General features: G+C 44.6%; 1 protein-coding gene across 2 annotated transcripts in view; it reads left to right on the plus strand.

Annotated features, from left to right (window-relative positions):
• Positions 1–9,144, plus strand: part of Prkcb (protein kinase C beta) — a 346,051-nt gene extending 336,907 nt beyond the window's left edge. Inside the window, exon 17 of one of the 2 annotated variants that reach the window (XM_075972109.1) lies at positions 2,126–3,241. In XM_075972109.1, coding sequence (XP_075828224.1) covers positions 2,126–2,284 — 159 coding nt within the window. In that variant the 3' untranslated portion in view covers positions 2,285–3,241. Of the gene's footprint in view, positions 1–2,125; positions 3,242–8,484 lie in introns of those variants that run through there. The other variant, XM_075972108.1, reaches the window with a different exon arrangement.
• Positions 9,145–16,038: the final 6,894 nt, after the last annotated feature.

Raw genomic sequence — 16,038 nt, forward strand, 5'->3', positions numbered from 1 at the left:
CCTCGGTACAGCGCTTCTGCCCATGGTTTCTCTCAGTCCTTAGTGTGTCTGAGTTGCTCCCTCCTGGTTCCCCTGGGCTGTAGGACAATGTTGAGGGAAGTTGCATCATTGGCAGATGGGAGTAAAATCTGTGCCTTGAAGAGTTAGCGTATGAATTTAAAAAATCCCGTGAGCAAAACCAATAGGGCAGGCCAGCTTCATGGAGCGTGCCTGGTGGCCATCCCTGTTACTATCCGCACACACACCCCTACTTGGTGTGCCATTTGAAAGGTTCTTTCAAGGTCTTTCCTGAGCCCCATAACACCTGCCCCTCCCCCTTAGTTCTCAGCTAGACATGCCCTGACTCTTACAACCATCATATCCCAAAATGGAAATCGCTAATTATTGTCTTTCTGAATTTTCCCATGTTCTGTCTCTGCTGTTGAGATAATCATGTTCTCTGTCAACCAAAACAGTGACGGCAACACCTGAGCCATGATTCCGCTCCCCCTTCTGCCCTGTTCCACAGTTCAGTCTGCCACTTCCTCTCGGCTATATTCATCAATGTGGAGCCAAAGATCCTGTTAGGTGGCTAGCTGTTTGACCTTGATCTTTCCAGCCTCAGTTTCCTCATCTATAAAATGGAGGATAATATTTGCGTTAGTTCCTTTTTTTTTAATTGTGATTAAGTACCTCACAGAAGCAACTTCCTGGGGGAAGGTCTGTTCCGAGCCACGGTTTCAGAAGATATTGGTCCACTCGAAGGTGAGGGCGGTAGCAATGTGAGGCATCTGGTCACATGGTTGGCAGGAAGCAGAGCGTGGAAACCTAATCCAAAGCGGATATCCTTTTCAAGGCCTGCCCTCAGTGAGCCGCTTCCACTAGCGAAGCCACAGTCCCAAAGATTCTGTAACCTTTCGAGTCAGCACCAATTGTTTGAACATGTAACTCCGTGTCTGTTGAAGCCATAGTGATGATATATGTCTTAAGGCCGCTGAGAGAGTTAAATGAGATCATCTGGATATAGTTCTTTGCCAGGTCACTAGCCACGGCACACGCACAACATAGATTACCTGCCGTTATTATGACTAATATTGTCATAGGATTAGGTCGATGTTGCCTCCTGCCTTACTTACTATTCTCATCACCGTCACCAAATACTTGGTAAGTGGCAAGAGTGAAAGGTGTCTGGGTCTCTTTGCATCAGCAGCCAGGAAGCGGTGAGCATTCAGGAAGCACTGCCAAAATATAGAACCTCAAGGCTACTAACTACTTCCTCCAGTGAGGCTCCATCTCCTAAGGGTTCCACAACCTTCCAAAATGGTGACACCAGCCGAGGTCCAAGTCTCTGAACCCTTGATCGCGTGGGAGACACTGTGCGTTCAAGCCACAGCACCTCCTATAGATACCAGGTTCTGCTGGGAAGGAGCACGGGCTGGGCGAGAGCTTTGATGTGGCAACTCCTCTCCTTTCCCTAGGCAGGAATTATGCATGTGCTTGTGAATTGCTTCCCATACCAGGTTTCCTATTTGGAGAAAGTGTTTGTATTCACCTCCTGGGACCTTGCCATTAAGGGTCAATGTTTAATCTAGAGGGACTTTGTGGTGTCACTGAGATCTCTTGGTAGGGATCTCCCTCCACTGGCTGGTGTTTGGAAACTATATTCGGTTGAACTATTAACACCTATCATTCCTGATCAAGAGCACTTAAAGGGATCTGCTGCTATAAATGATGTGCTCGCCAGGTGATGTATGGATGGGTCATTATTGACATCTGTCAATATTATTGGCCCTGTCTGAATCATTGGGGTGAGTGATGGGGGTGGGGACACGCCACATGCTACTATTCCCACCATCTCATGCCTTTGCCATGTATTTCCTGACTTCCCAAGAGGAAACCAGGACTGACCTGAGTGCTATGCTACAGCACTCAAAGGGTAGAAGCCCAAGGTCGTGTTCCAAAGGTCATGAGGATTTTGCATTTGACATTGCTCTCATTCCTGATCATTAAAACAGCATCTCTGAGTTTCCCAAAGGGACGGGATTGGAGGAAAACCACACCCGGTTCTGTTCAGTTCTGTTTTATTTTGGCTTTTGATTTTGTTTTGTTCCCACCCACCACAAGTTCTTTTCTCCCCCTCTCATAGTGTGGGCGAAATGCTGAAAACTTCGACCGGTTTTTCACCCGCCATCCACCAGTCCTAACACCTCCTGACCAGGAAGTCATCAGGAATATTGACCAATCAGAATTCGAAGGATTTTCCTTTGTTAACTCTGAATTTTTAAAACCTGAAGTCAAGAGCTAAGTAGATCTGTAGATCTCCGTCCTCCGTTTCTGTCATTCAAGCTCAACAGCTCTCATGGTGACATCTTTTTTTTTTTAAATCATTGCCAAGTTACATCTGTGTTTTCTTTTCTGATGAGGCTAGAGTGGCCATGTTTCAGAACCCAAATGTCCTCAGGTAGTTTGGAGCATCTCGAGGAGATGGGATTATGCAGGTGGCATGAAGAAAGTGCTGCATAATTGAGACACACTCGAAGTCCTCCTACTGTGCGCAACCCCAGCATGTCGGCTCACAGGCCCACTGGGGAGAGAAAAAGCTTGCTTTCTCTCCCTTCTTCTCTGCACTGCCATTTTTTTACCCCTATCATCGAGTCTACATCCTCCCTACAAAATGGATGGATGAGCTGAATGCTAACAATAGCCTTTCACTTTCCAGACTGGGAGCTTGGCTTGAATCCAACTGTATGGCTGCTTTGCCCTAGAGGGAATCCCTCCACACTGCCTCTTCCGCAGGCAGTAGAGCTTTGGAAAGAACATGCTAAAAATAAATTTTTATTTTTATTTTTTAAACTCAACGTTAAGACGATTATCTAAGACCTGAAAGAAAGAAAGTAAGAAAGAAAGAAAGAAAGAAAGAAAGAAAGAAAGAAAGAAAGAAAGAAAGAAAGAAAGAAAGAAGCCAAGCAAACAGGAATGCGCTTTTAGACAAGTCCATCTAAAAGCACTTCCAGGGTCAAAGGGCAATCAGCTTGAGTGCTACCACCATGCTGCAGTTTCTAACCCTGTGTGTCTGAAACTGGTACCCTCATCCCCCAAACTACTCAAGAACGGCATTTGGCACTGTTCCTGGAACCACATGGTCACTCTAGCAAGGTCCCAAAGGACTGTGATTTTACATTACATTTCAAACGTTATTTGCTTTTTTTTCTTTTTAATTTCTGTCATTGTTGAAATGCAAACAAACAAACAAAAAAACAAAGTCACTTTGTTACACTTGCTTTAAAAACGATGTCCGGATGTCATGAACCACAATGGCCTGCTTTGTTGAACCAAGAAGATGGGGCCTGGCAGACTTGTGTCTGTGGGGAGGGGGTTTGTCGCGGTGTCCTGCTGGTGTTGGAGAACAGATACTAGGCTCTGAGAAAGACACCAGCTCTCCAAACCACGATGGTTGCATTCTTCAGTTTGATGCCATTTTGCAAGATGTTTGTGGAAATGTTCATTTGCACTGCGGTATCTGTTCTGATATTTTTCTCCTAGCATCCAGGTGCAATAAAAAAAAAAAGACAGAAAAAAAAATCCTATTTCAAAGAAAACTGTACTATTTGAACAATGAGGACCCACACTACAAAGTAGGGCCCATGGAAGGAATTTAGGAAAAAGAGGGCTGAAGCTGCCTCTTATGTAGCCTCAGTGGTCAACAAGCCAGAGAGCAGGGCCTGGAGACCATTCAGGGAATGCCTGGTGGCTTAAAATGAAGTAGAGTAGACAGGCTGGAGCCTCACCCACACACACACTGTCAGGGTTCAGAGTCCATATTTTCACCAGCGTCAAGCTTAGCCGCTAGCTAGGAACATGCCCAGGACTCTTAAGCTTCTCATCAAAATCGCTACTCTTCCAAGTTTGAGCTTCCTTGAGCAAGCAACTGAGTGAGCTCCCAGAAGCCAAGTGGTGGGAGAGACTTCATTTTCCTCTGGACAGATGAGGACTGCAGGTGACCCCCTCACCCTTGCCTACAGCTCAGCTCCCTGTTCCTCTCTGGCAGTCCTAAAGGGAATTCTTGTCATAGGTCCAAAGATTTCCTGGCCTTCCGGGGATTCTGAGAAATCCTACAGAAACTATCAAGGGAAGAATGCCTCCTCCTCTTTAAGAAAGCATGCCTTGGGGTTCTGCTGATGCAAAGACCCTCATAGTTCCTTCTTTGCTGGCTTCTTATGTCACTCTGCTTCAAGCTTGGCACCTGTCCCTCTTAGATGATGTGTAGCAAACTTGATGTCCTAGCTGCCAATCTTAGGATGCTAGCGACAGGGAGAGATCAGGGCAACCCCACTCCTCATTTTATTATTGGGGCAGCTGGTATCTGGAGAACGGAAGTATTTACCTGAAGCTTGGTCAGTGACAATACAAATAGCAGGTATCCTGACCTCCCAACACCGGGTTCTGTCCGTTCTATAACAAAACAAATATCCCCACTCCCGAGAAAGTTATGTAGGGTCTTTCATCTGGTTACCAAGTCACAAGGCTTTGGACATATGCTCAGAATAAAAACCACAGTGAAACATTGGGCAAGTGAGCTGAGACAACCTTAGAAAACAATGTAGGAAAAATGGATAGGTGGATAAGTACATAAGATAGATAGATAGATAGATAGATAGATAGATAGATAGATAGATAATAGTATATATGTAAATATATACACTACACTCTACATTTTCAGATTCTTGACATTATTTTTCAAGGGCCACACTTTTCAGGAATAGATACTCAAGCCAAAGTTTCCTTCCCTTAGCGTACCTTGCTGGGGGGGGGGGGGGTCCTAGAAACTTCTGTGGAAATAGGGGATCATTAATCAGACTTCCTACTGTTTCCTCTTCTACCAACTTTGTAGATCAAAGGAAACTAAGAAACAGCTTTCATCACATAAGAACTCGAGGGAAATTTTTGAAATTTTATCCAAGAAGAAATATTTTCATTTATTTTTGCAGTCATCCACTTATGCCCCCTCCATCCATTCAGGTAACACTTACTGAGCACCAACTGCCAGGCTGGGTGCCAGGATCATGGTGAGAAATACTAAACATGCAGACCCTCTCCTTCTCCCTCTCCTCCAGCATGCCATCTGTGGGAAAGACAGCCATAAAACAAGTAACGAAAAGCATGATGCAGTCTAGAGTCCCCGGGTTTACTAAGAAAATCCACTATGGATGTCTTTGCCACTTCTTAGTCTCTCTACAGACCACAGTTTGAAGCCGAGGGCATCGTCTCAACAATCATGTAGTGGGGAGGGGAGGGAAGGAGAGAGGTGAGAGGGACTCTTCTAGAAGGCCAAAGACACAATCTCCATATTTGATCAAACTACAGAAAGCTCCCCCAGTGTCAGCAGACAGGTACCAAGTTATCTCTCCTTGGGAAGAAAGGGAGCTACGTGGCTTTATGATTATTTCTGAATCTTGAGTGTCACCTCTATGGTACATCATTCAGATAGCCACAGACCCTCTTAGAATACTGCTAACCATAGCACTGGACCCTTGACCCTAGCACACCTAAAATAGGATTAAATTTTCCACCAAAACAAAATAAAGCAAGAAACGTATTTAACTCCTGGGAGAATTGAAGAAAAAAGAAAAATGAAATAGAAGAAATCTAATTAAAGTTGTTAACGGTGACCAATTGTATGTCTGGATCCACGAATCTACCCTTTTAAGTTCTTAGGATTCTCGCTGATCTCTTTCTGAGAAAGGACAGGATCGTGATTAATGACCCATGGGAGGCCATTGGGATTGATGCTCTGCCTAGGAGGAGTGTTTCTGTTCTCATGTGACTCCAGATGCTACAAGGCCAGAAAGAATTGTCACAACAAAGGGGCCCATTCCCTCCCAATATGCTAGGGTAAAATCCTGGAGGATTTTCTGAGACTGCTCAGGAGATGAAGCCCATTAAAAGGAAGTCTTATTTGGAATACATAGCTTGTTGAAGTATAGCAATAAGAGAAGCCTTCCAAAGTTAGAGTTGGTAGGAGGGGAAGTTCTGCCACATCCTCTCAGATAAGGATGGCTAAGTCGGGAGAGACCCCCCCAGAAGAGGAACTGTCTGTCTTCTGGCCCCAGGTCTGCCCTTCTTCCGCCCACAGAGAGCCTTCCAGCTTCCAGACCTTGCCCGTACTCATCCTGTGCTCCAGTGCAGTGTCTGTTTATGTAAGCCTTAGGGCTGGTGGAAGTAACTGCTCTCGTTTTGCTTCAGTGTGAAGAAAGATCAGCCTCAGGAATTAGAGAAAGCAAGGAGGCGCCCCTTTAACCAACTCTTTTTTTATTGGTTCAGTGAGTGCTTACGAACAGCCTACTGTGTGCTCTGTACTGTTCCTGGCATTGGAAGCACAATAGCACAGGAACAGACAAGGGTCTTGCCCTCCTGGAAAGAAACAGTGCGAATTTCCCAAAGCAGTAAATGCGCAGAAGACAATGGGAAAGGCGCTGACCTGTGGTTTGTAGATTCATGACAGGAAAAAAAAAAAACCAGACTGTATTAAAGAAACAGAAGACATCCCAGTTTCCCTCTGGATCAAAAAGCAACAACATTGAGTGCCCAAGCCTAGAACCTTGCACAAAAGGCACACAGCAATGTGTGAATAGGACACAGCAAAAGATGGCCCGCCATGTAGAAAACAACTTCACGAGTAGCCTGTCCCTCTCCGCCCACACTCTTCCAGAGGACCTCCTGATGCCAGTTTGTCCCTCTCAATCCCATTACCCTACTGTGACACCCCAGGAGGAAGTGGGGAATATCTTGTCTGTCTCAGAGGAGCATCCACGAAGTCGTAGTTTTGAGCCTGGCAACAGGAAATCCTTATCAACCAGTCTCCCTGTTAGGGGCTAAGCCTACTAAGATTGACAAACTGGGTCAACCAACAAAGCCCAGTGTGACACAACCTTGGCTTCAGTCTGGCACCTGCTACCCCATGCTCGAGGATCCCAGACATTGTGAAAACAGCCCTAGGCCGTCTCTCCAGCCAGAGCAGCTATAATGAGGTAAAATATCTGCTATGTGGTCAGACACAAATGATGAGCCCACTCTTGCAGTCTTGGGCAAGCCCCTTCACTGACCTATGCCTCAGTTTTCTCATACATCAAACAAGGGGAGGCAAGGACACCAACTTTGCCTTCTCAAGACAGGTGAGGTGTAATAGACTTACAGGGACCCTGGAGAGGCCAGCACATCAGAAAGACCCATTAGTCAGCCCACATTTACATTCCCTGGTGGAACCCGCCTCAAACTGGAGCTAGTGGTGCCTGTACACATGCAGCCGTGCAGGCAGGAAAAGAAGGAAGGAAGGAAGGAAGGAAGGAAGGAAGGAAGGAAGGAAGGAAGGAAGGAAGGAAGGAGAGAAGGAAGGAAGGAAGGAAGGCAGGAAGGAGAGAAGGAAGGAGAGAAGGAAGGAAGGAAGGAAGGAAGGAAGGAAGGAAGGAAGGAAGGAGAGAAGGAAGGAAGGAAGGAGAGAAGGAAGGAAGGAAGGAAGGAAGGAAGGAAGGAGAGAAGGAAGGAAGGAAGGAAGGAAGGAAGGAAGGAAGGAAGGAAGGAAGGAAGGAAGGAAGGAAGGAAGGAAGGAAGGCCAGCTAGATTACCAGCTATGAAAGGAGTAGTTTCGCTTTTCAACCTTGCCTTCTTAGATCTTACTTTCAGCTTGGGATTGTGTTTCTTATAAAGAACACTACCAATGTCTTTGAAGAGACTCTCTGGCTCACGAAAGCTCAGATTGGACTTTGTTGTCAGCTTTTGAGCAGTCCCCCGAAGCTGAACTCCTACCAATCTTGTTTTGAGAGCTGAATCTAAAATAGGAGTTAAGTAGACCCTAGGAGATTGGCCTAACTTGGAGCCATATCTCCTGACACAACTCCGGCTCCAGCTGAGGTGTGGAGACGGCTACCAGTGAGTCTCAGGCATCATGAAGATGAGGTGGACGGTGCTTAACCTCTTGCAGTGAACACTGATCTGCTTTCCACACCTGAGAGCAGTGTGTTCAAACAGTTCTCATTTTTCCGACAACAAAGTCAGCTCCTGACCACAGGGGTCGCTACTGAGTTATTTTCCTCCGGGATACTCAAAGAGCTAACTAACTCTATGACATTAGCTGTTAAAGGAAATAGTTACCAATGAAACTCACCTCAAAGGCAAAACATAGAACTCCCTTACACACACACACTCACACACACACACACACACACACACACACACACACACACACACCTCTTTAGGGCAGTTCTTTAAAGAAATCAATGGATCTTTTCTTCTCACAGAAAATTTGCACCAAGTTTTCCGCCCCAAAGCTTGCATATACGATGAAGTGAAAACCGGTACACGGAATGTATCTGCTAAAAACTGTCAGCACAGGGCTTTCTGACCGCTCCAGAGCTTTTTTATCAGCCTTCTGGTAACTGCCATGTCCTGGTCATGTTTCTTGCTGCTGCTTCGGCTTCTGTGTTAATGTCTTTGCTTTCCATTTGGCAGAGAGACAAGCGAGACACCTCCAACTTCGACAAAGAGTTCACCAGGCAGCCTGTGGAACTGACTCCCACTGACAAACTCTTCATCATGAACTTGGACCAAAATGAATTTGCTGGCTTCTCATATACTAACCCAGAGTTTGTCATTAATGTGTAGGTGAATGCAGATTCCATTGCTGAGCCTGGGTGTAAGACTTCAGGCCGAGTGTCTGTGACCAATTCCAGTCTTCCAGGATTCATGCCCCTGCTGGCATTCATCGTGTGGAGAGCTTGTCTTAGAGGGCTTTTCTTTGTACGTATAGCTTGCTAGTTTGTTTTCTACATTTGAAAATGTTTAGTTTAGAATAAGCGCATTACCCACTGATAGAGGTACAGGTTTCCAGACTTCCAGAAACTCACCCAATGAACCAACAGTGTCAAAAACTTAACTGTGTCCGATACCAAAACGCTTCGGTATTTGTAATTTTTAAAGCCAGACGCTGATGTTCCTGGTCGAAGTTTTTACGGTTCCTGTCTACTACCCCTTTGAATGCCACCTCAGCATGACCTACGGTATTTTTAAAAGTCGTGAATAAAGCTTTGCAGTTCCTGTGAACTCTTGTCTCTTGGAGGAAACTTTTTGTTTAAGAATTGGTAATGATTAAACTGAATTCATACATGCGAACCCTCTCGTGTGCGTATCTGTTTCTAAACATACTGCATCACAGATGGGAGGAACACAGGCGGACATCGCCGGCTGACATGTGCCTTTCACTAGTGTTGATTTTATTTGCATTGAAACCACTATACGCATTTCAAATGGAGCATTTCACATGAATTTTGTGGATTTTTTCAGAAGCAAGGGATAAAAATTAGAAGAATGGCAATGATTGGGCTTATCTTTCCATGTGGAAGTAATTCAGCAGAAGTGAACAATGAGGGCTGATGAGACGCCAAGGACAATGGCACGCGGTTTTGATCCTATGCAATGTGCTGGCTTGGTGGGAGCCTAGCCAGTCTGGATGTTCACCTTCCTAGATATGGATGGAGGGGGGAGGACCTAGGACGTACCACAGGGCAGGGAACCCTGACAGCTCTTTGGACTGAAAAGGGAGGGGGAGAGGAGTGGGGGGAAGGGGAGAGGGGTGGGAGGAGGGGGGAGAAGAGTGAGAGGAGGGGGAGAAGAGTGGGAGGAGGGGGAGGGAAATGGGAGGCTGGTGGGAGGAGGTGGAAATTTGTTTTTTTTTTTTCTTTTCTTTATCCTCCTTTTATCAATAAAAAAATTAAAAAAAAAAAAAAAAAAAAAAAAAAAAAAAAAAAGAAATGTCTGCATTCTTGGCCTGGACTTTAGTTCAGTAGGTAGAATGCTTACTATGCATGAGACCCTGGATTCAATCCCCAGAAGTGCCTAAACTAGGCAAGGTGGCACATGCCTGCAAACCCAGCATTTTTAAGGTAGAGGCAGAGGAGGATCAGGAGCTCAAGGTCACCTTCCTCACAGCTACATAGCAAGTTGGAGGCCAACTTGGATGGAACCTTGTCTTTAAGTGTGGGAAGGGATGGTGAGACAGGCCGACAGGTAAAACTACCTGCTGCCAAGTCTAAGGACTCAAACTTGACTCCCATGGCCCACACGGCTGAAGGATAAAATGAGCTTTTACAGTGTGTCCTCTGAGCTGCACATGTATGCCATGTCATGCACACACACACACACACACACACAAACAAAATGTAATACATTTGATCAGGAAGACACAAGGAAACATGGGGAAATGGAGGGTTTCTTCTGCACACTGCTGGTGAGATGAGATGTCCCGCTCCCAGCACAGAGTGGCTCGGCACTGAGCACCCATGTCGGCCGGCTGCGTTCATCTCTGAATGGAGTCGTGCTTCTGTTTCCTTTTGGAAATGTTCAGTAACACACTCCATAGCACAAGCCTCTGTAGCTGCTAAGGCTGGTGGGTAGCAGAAAAGAGCAAACCCGTCATACACCACATACATCCTGGCTCCACGGTTTATTCATCCCCTCTCTTGGAGGAGCCCCAGCAAACAGAGCAAATGGGCAGATTACAGGGAATCCATTGATCTACGAGTGAGCTCATCTTTGGAGAAGTTTAGAAACCCTGCCAGTGAAAATTGGCTGAAGACAACTTCAAACTTGAGAAACCACGGTTCTACGCAGCATTTATGAAAACAAAAGTATATGGATTCCTATAGACATTTGGCAATGTGTCCCATTTAAGACTGTATTAGAGAGGCAGTTACCAATCCCTGTCAGCTTCTACTTTCTCTATATGCTGCAGACTAACCTGTCTTTCATTTAGTGAGCACTAGGCACCTGTGCTGGGCCAGGCATGGTTCTGGGTGTGGGGATCACAGAGCCCAACACCATAGTCTAGGACTCTCCACTCACAGGGACGTGACAGCTGCCGAAGTCTCGCTTCACTAGGATCCCTTTACTAGGATCGTGTCTCGGGAAAGAGAGAAGGTGCCTATGAAAGGGTGCTAGGGGATCCTCTCAGGAGGGACTGATGCTCACTCTCAATCCCGACAACCTGTGACAAATCCCACAAATCTATACGGTGGAAGGAGCAAGCTGACTCCCTAGAGTTGTCCCCTGATCTCCACACGAATGCTGTGGCACACATGTGTGCATATGCACACACACAAAATACATAAGTGTGTGCTGGTTTCCAATAACAAGAAAGTCTTGTGGTTTACTCTGATTGACTTAGCCTGGTCCCGTGTACATTTCTGAGCCAAGCACTGTGTCTGGGTAGACAAGAGGGGCAGGTGCTTTGATTGGCCGGACCTAAGTTGTTAGCTATTAGTTAGCTATTGCCATGTCACAAGCAACCTCTAAACTAACACAATGGATATATTCCCTCTCAATAACTGTGGATTTGGGATATAGGTGTGGCTTAGCTAGTTGGCAGTCTCATTAGGTTTTAGTCAAGCTGTTGGTCAAGGTAGTATCATGTGACATTAATAGAGGGCTCAAAGTTCACTTCCTGGTCTTATATACTTGTCAACAGCATCAGTTCCACATCTGGACACAGAAGCTGGCTTCTGGGGGCAATGGTCACATGGGAATGACCAACTTGGAGATCAGTCTTGGCATCCTTACGTCCAAAGTAACATCTCACGTTGTTACTTTCTAGTCTTTAGAAATCATTCAGTGAGCTCAGCCTAGGCTCAAGGGAGAGTGATGAAGCCAGGGGAGGAGGTGGAATGTTTGAGGACCATCTTGGAGGCCTCCTGCAGCACACATTGTGAACACCACTGCCGCAGCCTGAAGCGAAGAGTCACAAGAGCACACGAGCTCAGAATGGTCTCTCTGAATAAAACACTCTGCTTTTGGAACAAGTGGGGATGGACACAAACCACAAGGGTAGATTCTTTACATATGGGAATTTTAGGTTTCCCTGGAAATGTATGGGACCAGAGATCCATGAGAGAGAAGCCAACACTGGGAAACAGTTTCAGGAACAGCCCAGCCAGCACTGCATTGGTCCCCGGGGTTGTCTGTTGTTTCATAGCAAGCTCAGTGATTAAGGCAGGGGTCCAAATCTCACTCTTTGAGGAATTATATCCCTTCATCTTCAGGAACACAAGCTCTACTAAGATGATTTGACAGAAAATCACTTACAATATAACTCTACATCAGTTATCTAGGATCCTAAAACTCAGTGGACTTTCTGAAGATTTATTTTATGTGTGTAAGTGCTTTGTCTGCACATATATATATATATATATACACACACACACACACACACACACACACACACACACACACACACACTACATGCCTGCCTTATGCCCCCTTGGAGGTCAAATGAGGGCGCTGGATCCCCTGAAAATGGAGTTACAGATGGTTGTGAGCCACCATGTGGGTGCTGGGTGAACCAGGTCATTTAAAAAAGCAATAAATGCTCTTAACCACTAAGTCATATCTCTGGCTTAAAATTCAGTTATTTCTTAATCCAACTGTTTGTTTGGTTCACATTGAGATTATTCTGGTCTGAGCACTTCAGGTGTTTCAGACTGGCTTGTCAGGCACCTGGGAAGTCAACTGGTAGCTGCTAAAGATGGTCTTATCCATATCACACTGGATTGACAGATTAGGAGAAGCTCCGTGGGCTATTTTTGTTTCATGTCCTTGATCTCTAATATTCCAGATATCTGGAACAAACTACTTACTATAGTGGTCTTAATGACTCTAAAGAGCAGGCAAGAGAGAGAGGCCCAATTAACAAGTGTTCTTCAATGCTTCCTCCCCATATGGCAGTTCAAGGGGAGGAGAAACAGGTGCCACCTGTTTAGAGCAGCAGACTTTGCAAAAGCAAATGAACACAAGAATGGGGAATATTTATGACCCAATTTTGACTCTATCACACAATCTCTCGGTGGAATCATTTAGGAACATGGAGAGCATCAAAGAAACAAAACAAACAGGAAAGAAGTTCCCAGGGATATCCAGTGTTCCCCACTGTCACTCTAGACTCAACAGACAAACAGTACCAGAGCATAGGCTTCCTAGCTCGGTAGCCAGAGCCTACTGGAAAGTTGCTGGTACAAGCTCTTTGAACCAACCGTGGCAAACTCTCAGAGACTCAGACTGACGACTGCCATCATTTTCTTTCTCCAACATTATATTCAGGCTGAGATGCTGTCGAAATGAGGAAGAAAGCAAAGCCAAAGAGACGAGAACCAAATTGAGAAACTTAACCTGGTGCCAGCTACTTGTATCTGGCTCTAACGCTCCCAAAGCCAGGTATCTCGGATCCTTGTGTCCCTGTGGTGTTTGATGGAGAATGCCACAGCCTGTGTGAGATTCGGCTGGGGATCATCCCCTGGGAATTGATGCTGGCTTGGAAAATTAATCCCCATTTCCACAGACAATAGGTTTGAGTTCTAAAAGTCTTGTCCAGGGAGTGAAAGACTCTCCATGAACTGCAGAATTTTCTACCATGAATGCTGGCTTTCCTGAAATTGGGCCCGTGTCTTAGTTATTGTTCTATTGCTGTGAAGAGACACCATGACCAAGGCAACTCTTAAAAAAGCAAGTATTTAATTGGGGCTTGTTTACAGTTTTAGAGGGTTAGTCCATGATCATCAGGGCAGAAAGCAGACAGGCATGGTGCTGGAGCGGAGAGCTTCACATCCTGATTCATAGGCCGAGAGCAAGAGGCACTGGACTTGATGTGGGTTTTTGTATCTTCAATGCCCACTCCAAGTGACACACCTCTTTCAACAAAGCCACAACTCCTAATCTTTCCGAAACAGTTCCATTAACTGGGGACCAAGCCTCTAAACTTGTGAACCCATGGGAGTTATTCCTATTTAAAACCAAAGCCAATTCAAATGAAACCATGTGTCCGGGTAAAATTCAAATGATACTTGAAAAAAGATGCAAAGATAGTCAGTCTTCTTTCAATCGACTTCTACATACACAGATGAGGAGGGAAATAAACACTTAGAATAAATGTATTCTGAATGAAGACCTGGGGTTTCATTTATATTTGGGATCACAGCCCTAAGGCCAGGTGGAATGTATAGAGAACTCCTAGTGAAGATGTGGGTTATAGCAATCTGTGGCTGTTAACAGGCACCTAACCACTTACACCCACACACTTACCCCAGTTCCAGTGGCTCTAGAGTCTGCCCAGAGCTTAGCTGGGAGCTCTGCCTCAGTTTCTTCAGAGCCACAGTCAAGGTATTGGCTGGGACTGGGGCCTCATCTGAGGTCATCTAGATGGGAATCCCCTCTTAAACTGCTTCCATGGCTGTCATGAGGATTCATTTGCTTGAGAGCTACTGAGTGGGGCCTTCACAAAATCAGTATCCTCATCGATTTCCTAGGACTGGTTAATTCTTGAAGAATAGCAGTGTTAGTTCATATTGTGGATGTTGAGAAGCCCAGGAACATGACGGTTGTACCTGCTTCGTGTCTCAGAGGATCTTCTTGCTGTCCCATGATGAGGTGGAGGACATCAGATGGTAAGAAAGAGCAATCCTGCTTGCTTGGGTCCCTTTTGCTTTAAAGGCACTGATAACATCAGGACCCCACCCTCACTATCTCATCTAATTCTAATCTCTTCTCAAAGGTCACATCACCAAACTCCATTAGCATATGACTTTGTGGATTCTATTTCCAACATAGGAACATTCGGGGGAACCCTTCCAGGACATAGCAAACATTTCACTTCCTCAAAGAGTCCAAGTCAGGGGGGTAAATGCAACAAGAATACTGTTAAGAGCTCTGTTTTCTGTAGCTTAGTCACAATGACATCAGCATTTCAGGTTTTTGAAACAAGGCTCATTGTAAGTTACATGGTCCAGCATACACTCAGGAGGACTCACCCAAGGTGAAAATAGGCAGAAGGGAGACGTTGAGCCATGTTAGAAGCTTTCTACTAGATAGCATGGCCTGGCACATGGGAGAATGGGGTCTTAGCTGTGTCCAGTCTCTGAGCGAGACTCAGTGTGTTTAAAAAATGTACATAAGCTTGGAAGAGAGAGGGAAAAGAATATAGACAATTATTAAAAGAAATAAATAGTTTTAAAAAATAAAACAAAGTCTTAAACAGATAGTAAAAGTACTATAAAAGAGTATAGACTCTCATAGATTAAAGGAGTAAAGAAAAATAAGTCACATAACTTATGTGTAGAAAACACACAAAGAGTCTGGATTATATTTATTATTGTGTTTTCTTTGAATTTTTTGACTACAGAGAGACATTTGATTCTGGGAGCTGCTATTTGACTTCAAAATTTGAGTCTAAGTGTATGTTACTTTGAAAAAGAGGTTCTGCTTTTGTATCCACAGGAAATGAGAATCTGTGGATTCCTTCCAGGTTAATGTAGTTTGATGGAACAAGACACCCTGAAAGGTGTCCATGAACCCTAAAAATACTTTGCCCAACAAACAGCAGGAAGCAGTTTGTAGAAAACTACACCCAAACTCCCAAAATGATTGTTTATAAGTGTTTATTTTCATTTTAAAAAGGTTGGTTATAAATGGTTAATGGAAATAAGAGAGGTATGCTATAGAGATAAATACTTTGCATTAGTATGGATCTTGGTTATTGATACATATTTAAGGTTGATTTTGTTATACTGTGTATATGTATTTCTGCTCTTATTTAAGGTATTGTGTTTGTGCAGCACATTAAAAAGGTAATGTATAATTAAGAAATATAGATTGATAGGTAGTCATTTATAATAGTCGAACTTGTAGTCATGATAGTTAGGGTTTCTAGATGTACAGAGATATATTTCAGGTGGATAGATATTCTTCAAATCATTCAAAGACTTACAGAACACAGCATTTAAAAGGTTTTAAGAACTTAAGACTTTTCTCAATAGTGAGACATATGTGCTTCAGGTAGCATCAGTTACTTCAGAGAGGCTAATGGGCATTGAAGAAACATGTTATGGAATTTGCCTCCAATGTGACAAGGCAAGTTTGGGCAAGAAACTGCTCTTGGACTGCTTAATGGTATGCTCTATGAATTGGACACACAAGACCCACAAAAAACTGACTGCTTTGATGGAATGGTCCTTCAGAGTTTCTGCT

The sequence above is a fragment of the Microtus pennsylvanicus genome, chromosome 5, assembly GCF_037038515.1.
Source record: "Microtus pennsylvanicus isolate mMicPen1 chromosome 5, mMicPen1.hap1, whole genome shotgun sequence".
NCBI lineage: Eukaryota > Metazoa > Chordata > Mammalia > Rodentia > Cricetidae > Microtus > Microtus pennsylvanicus.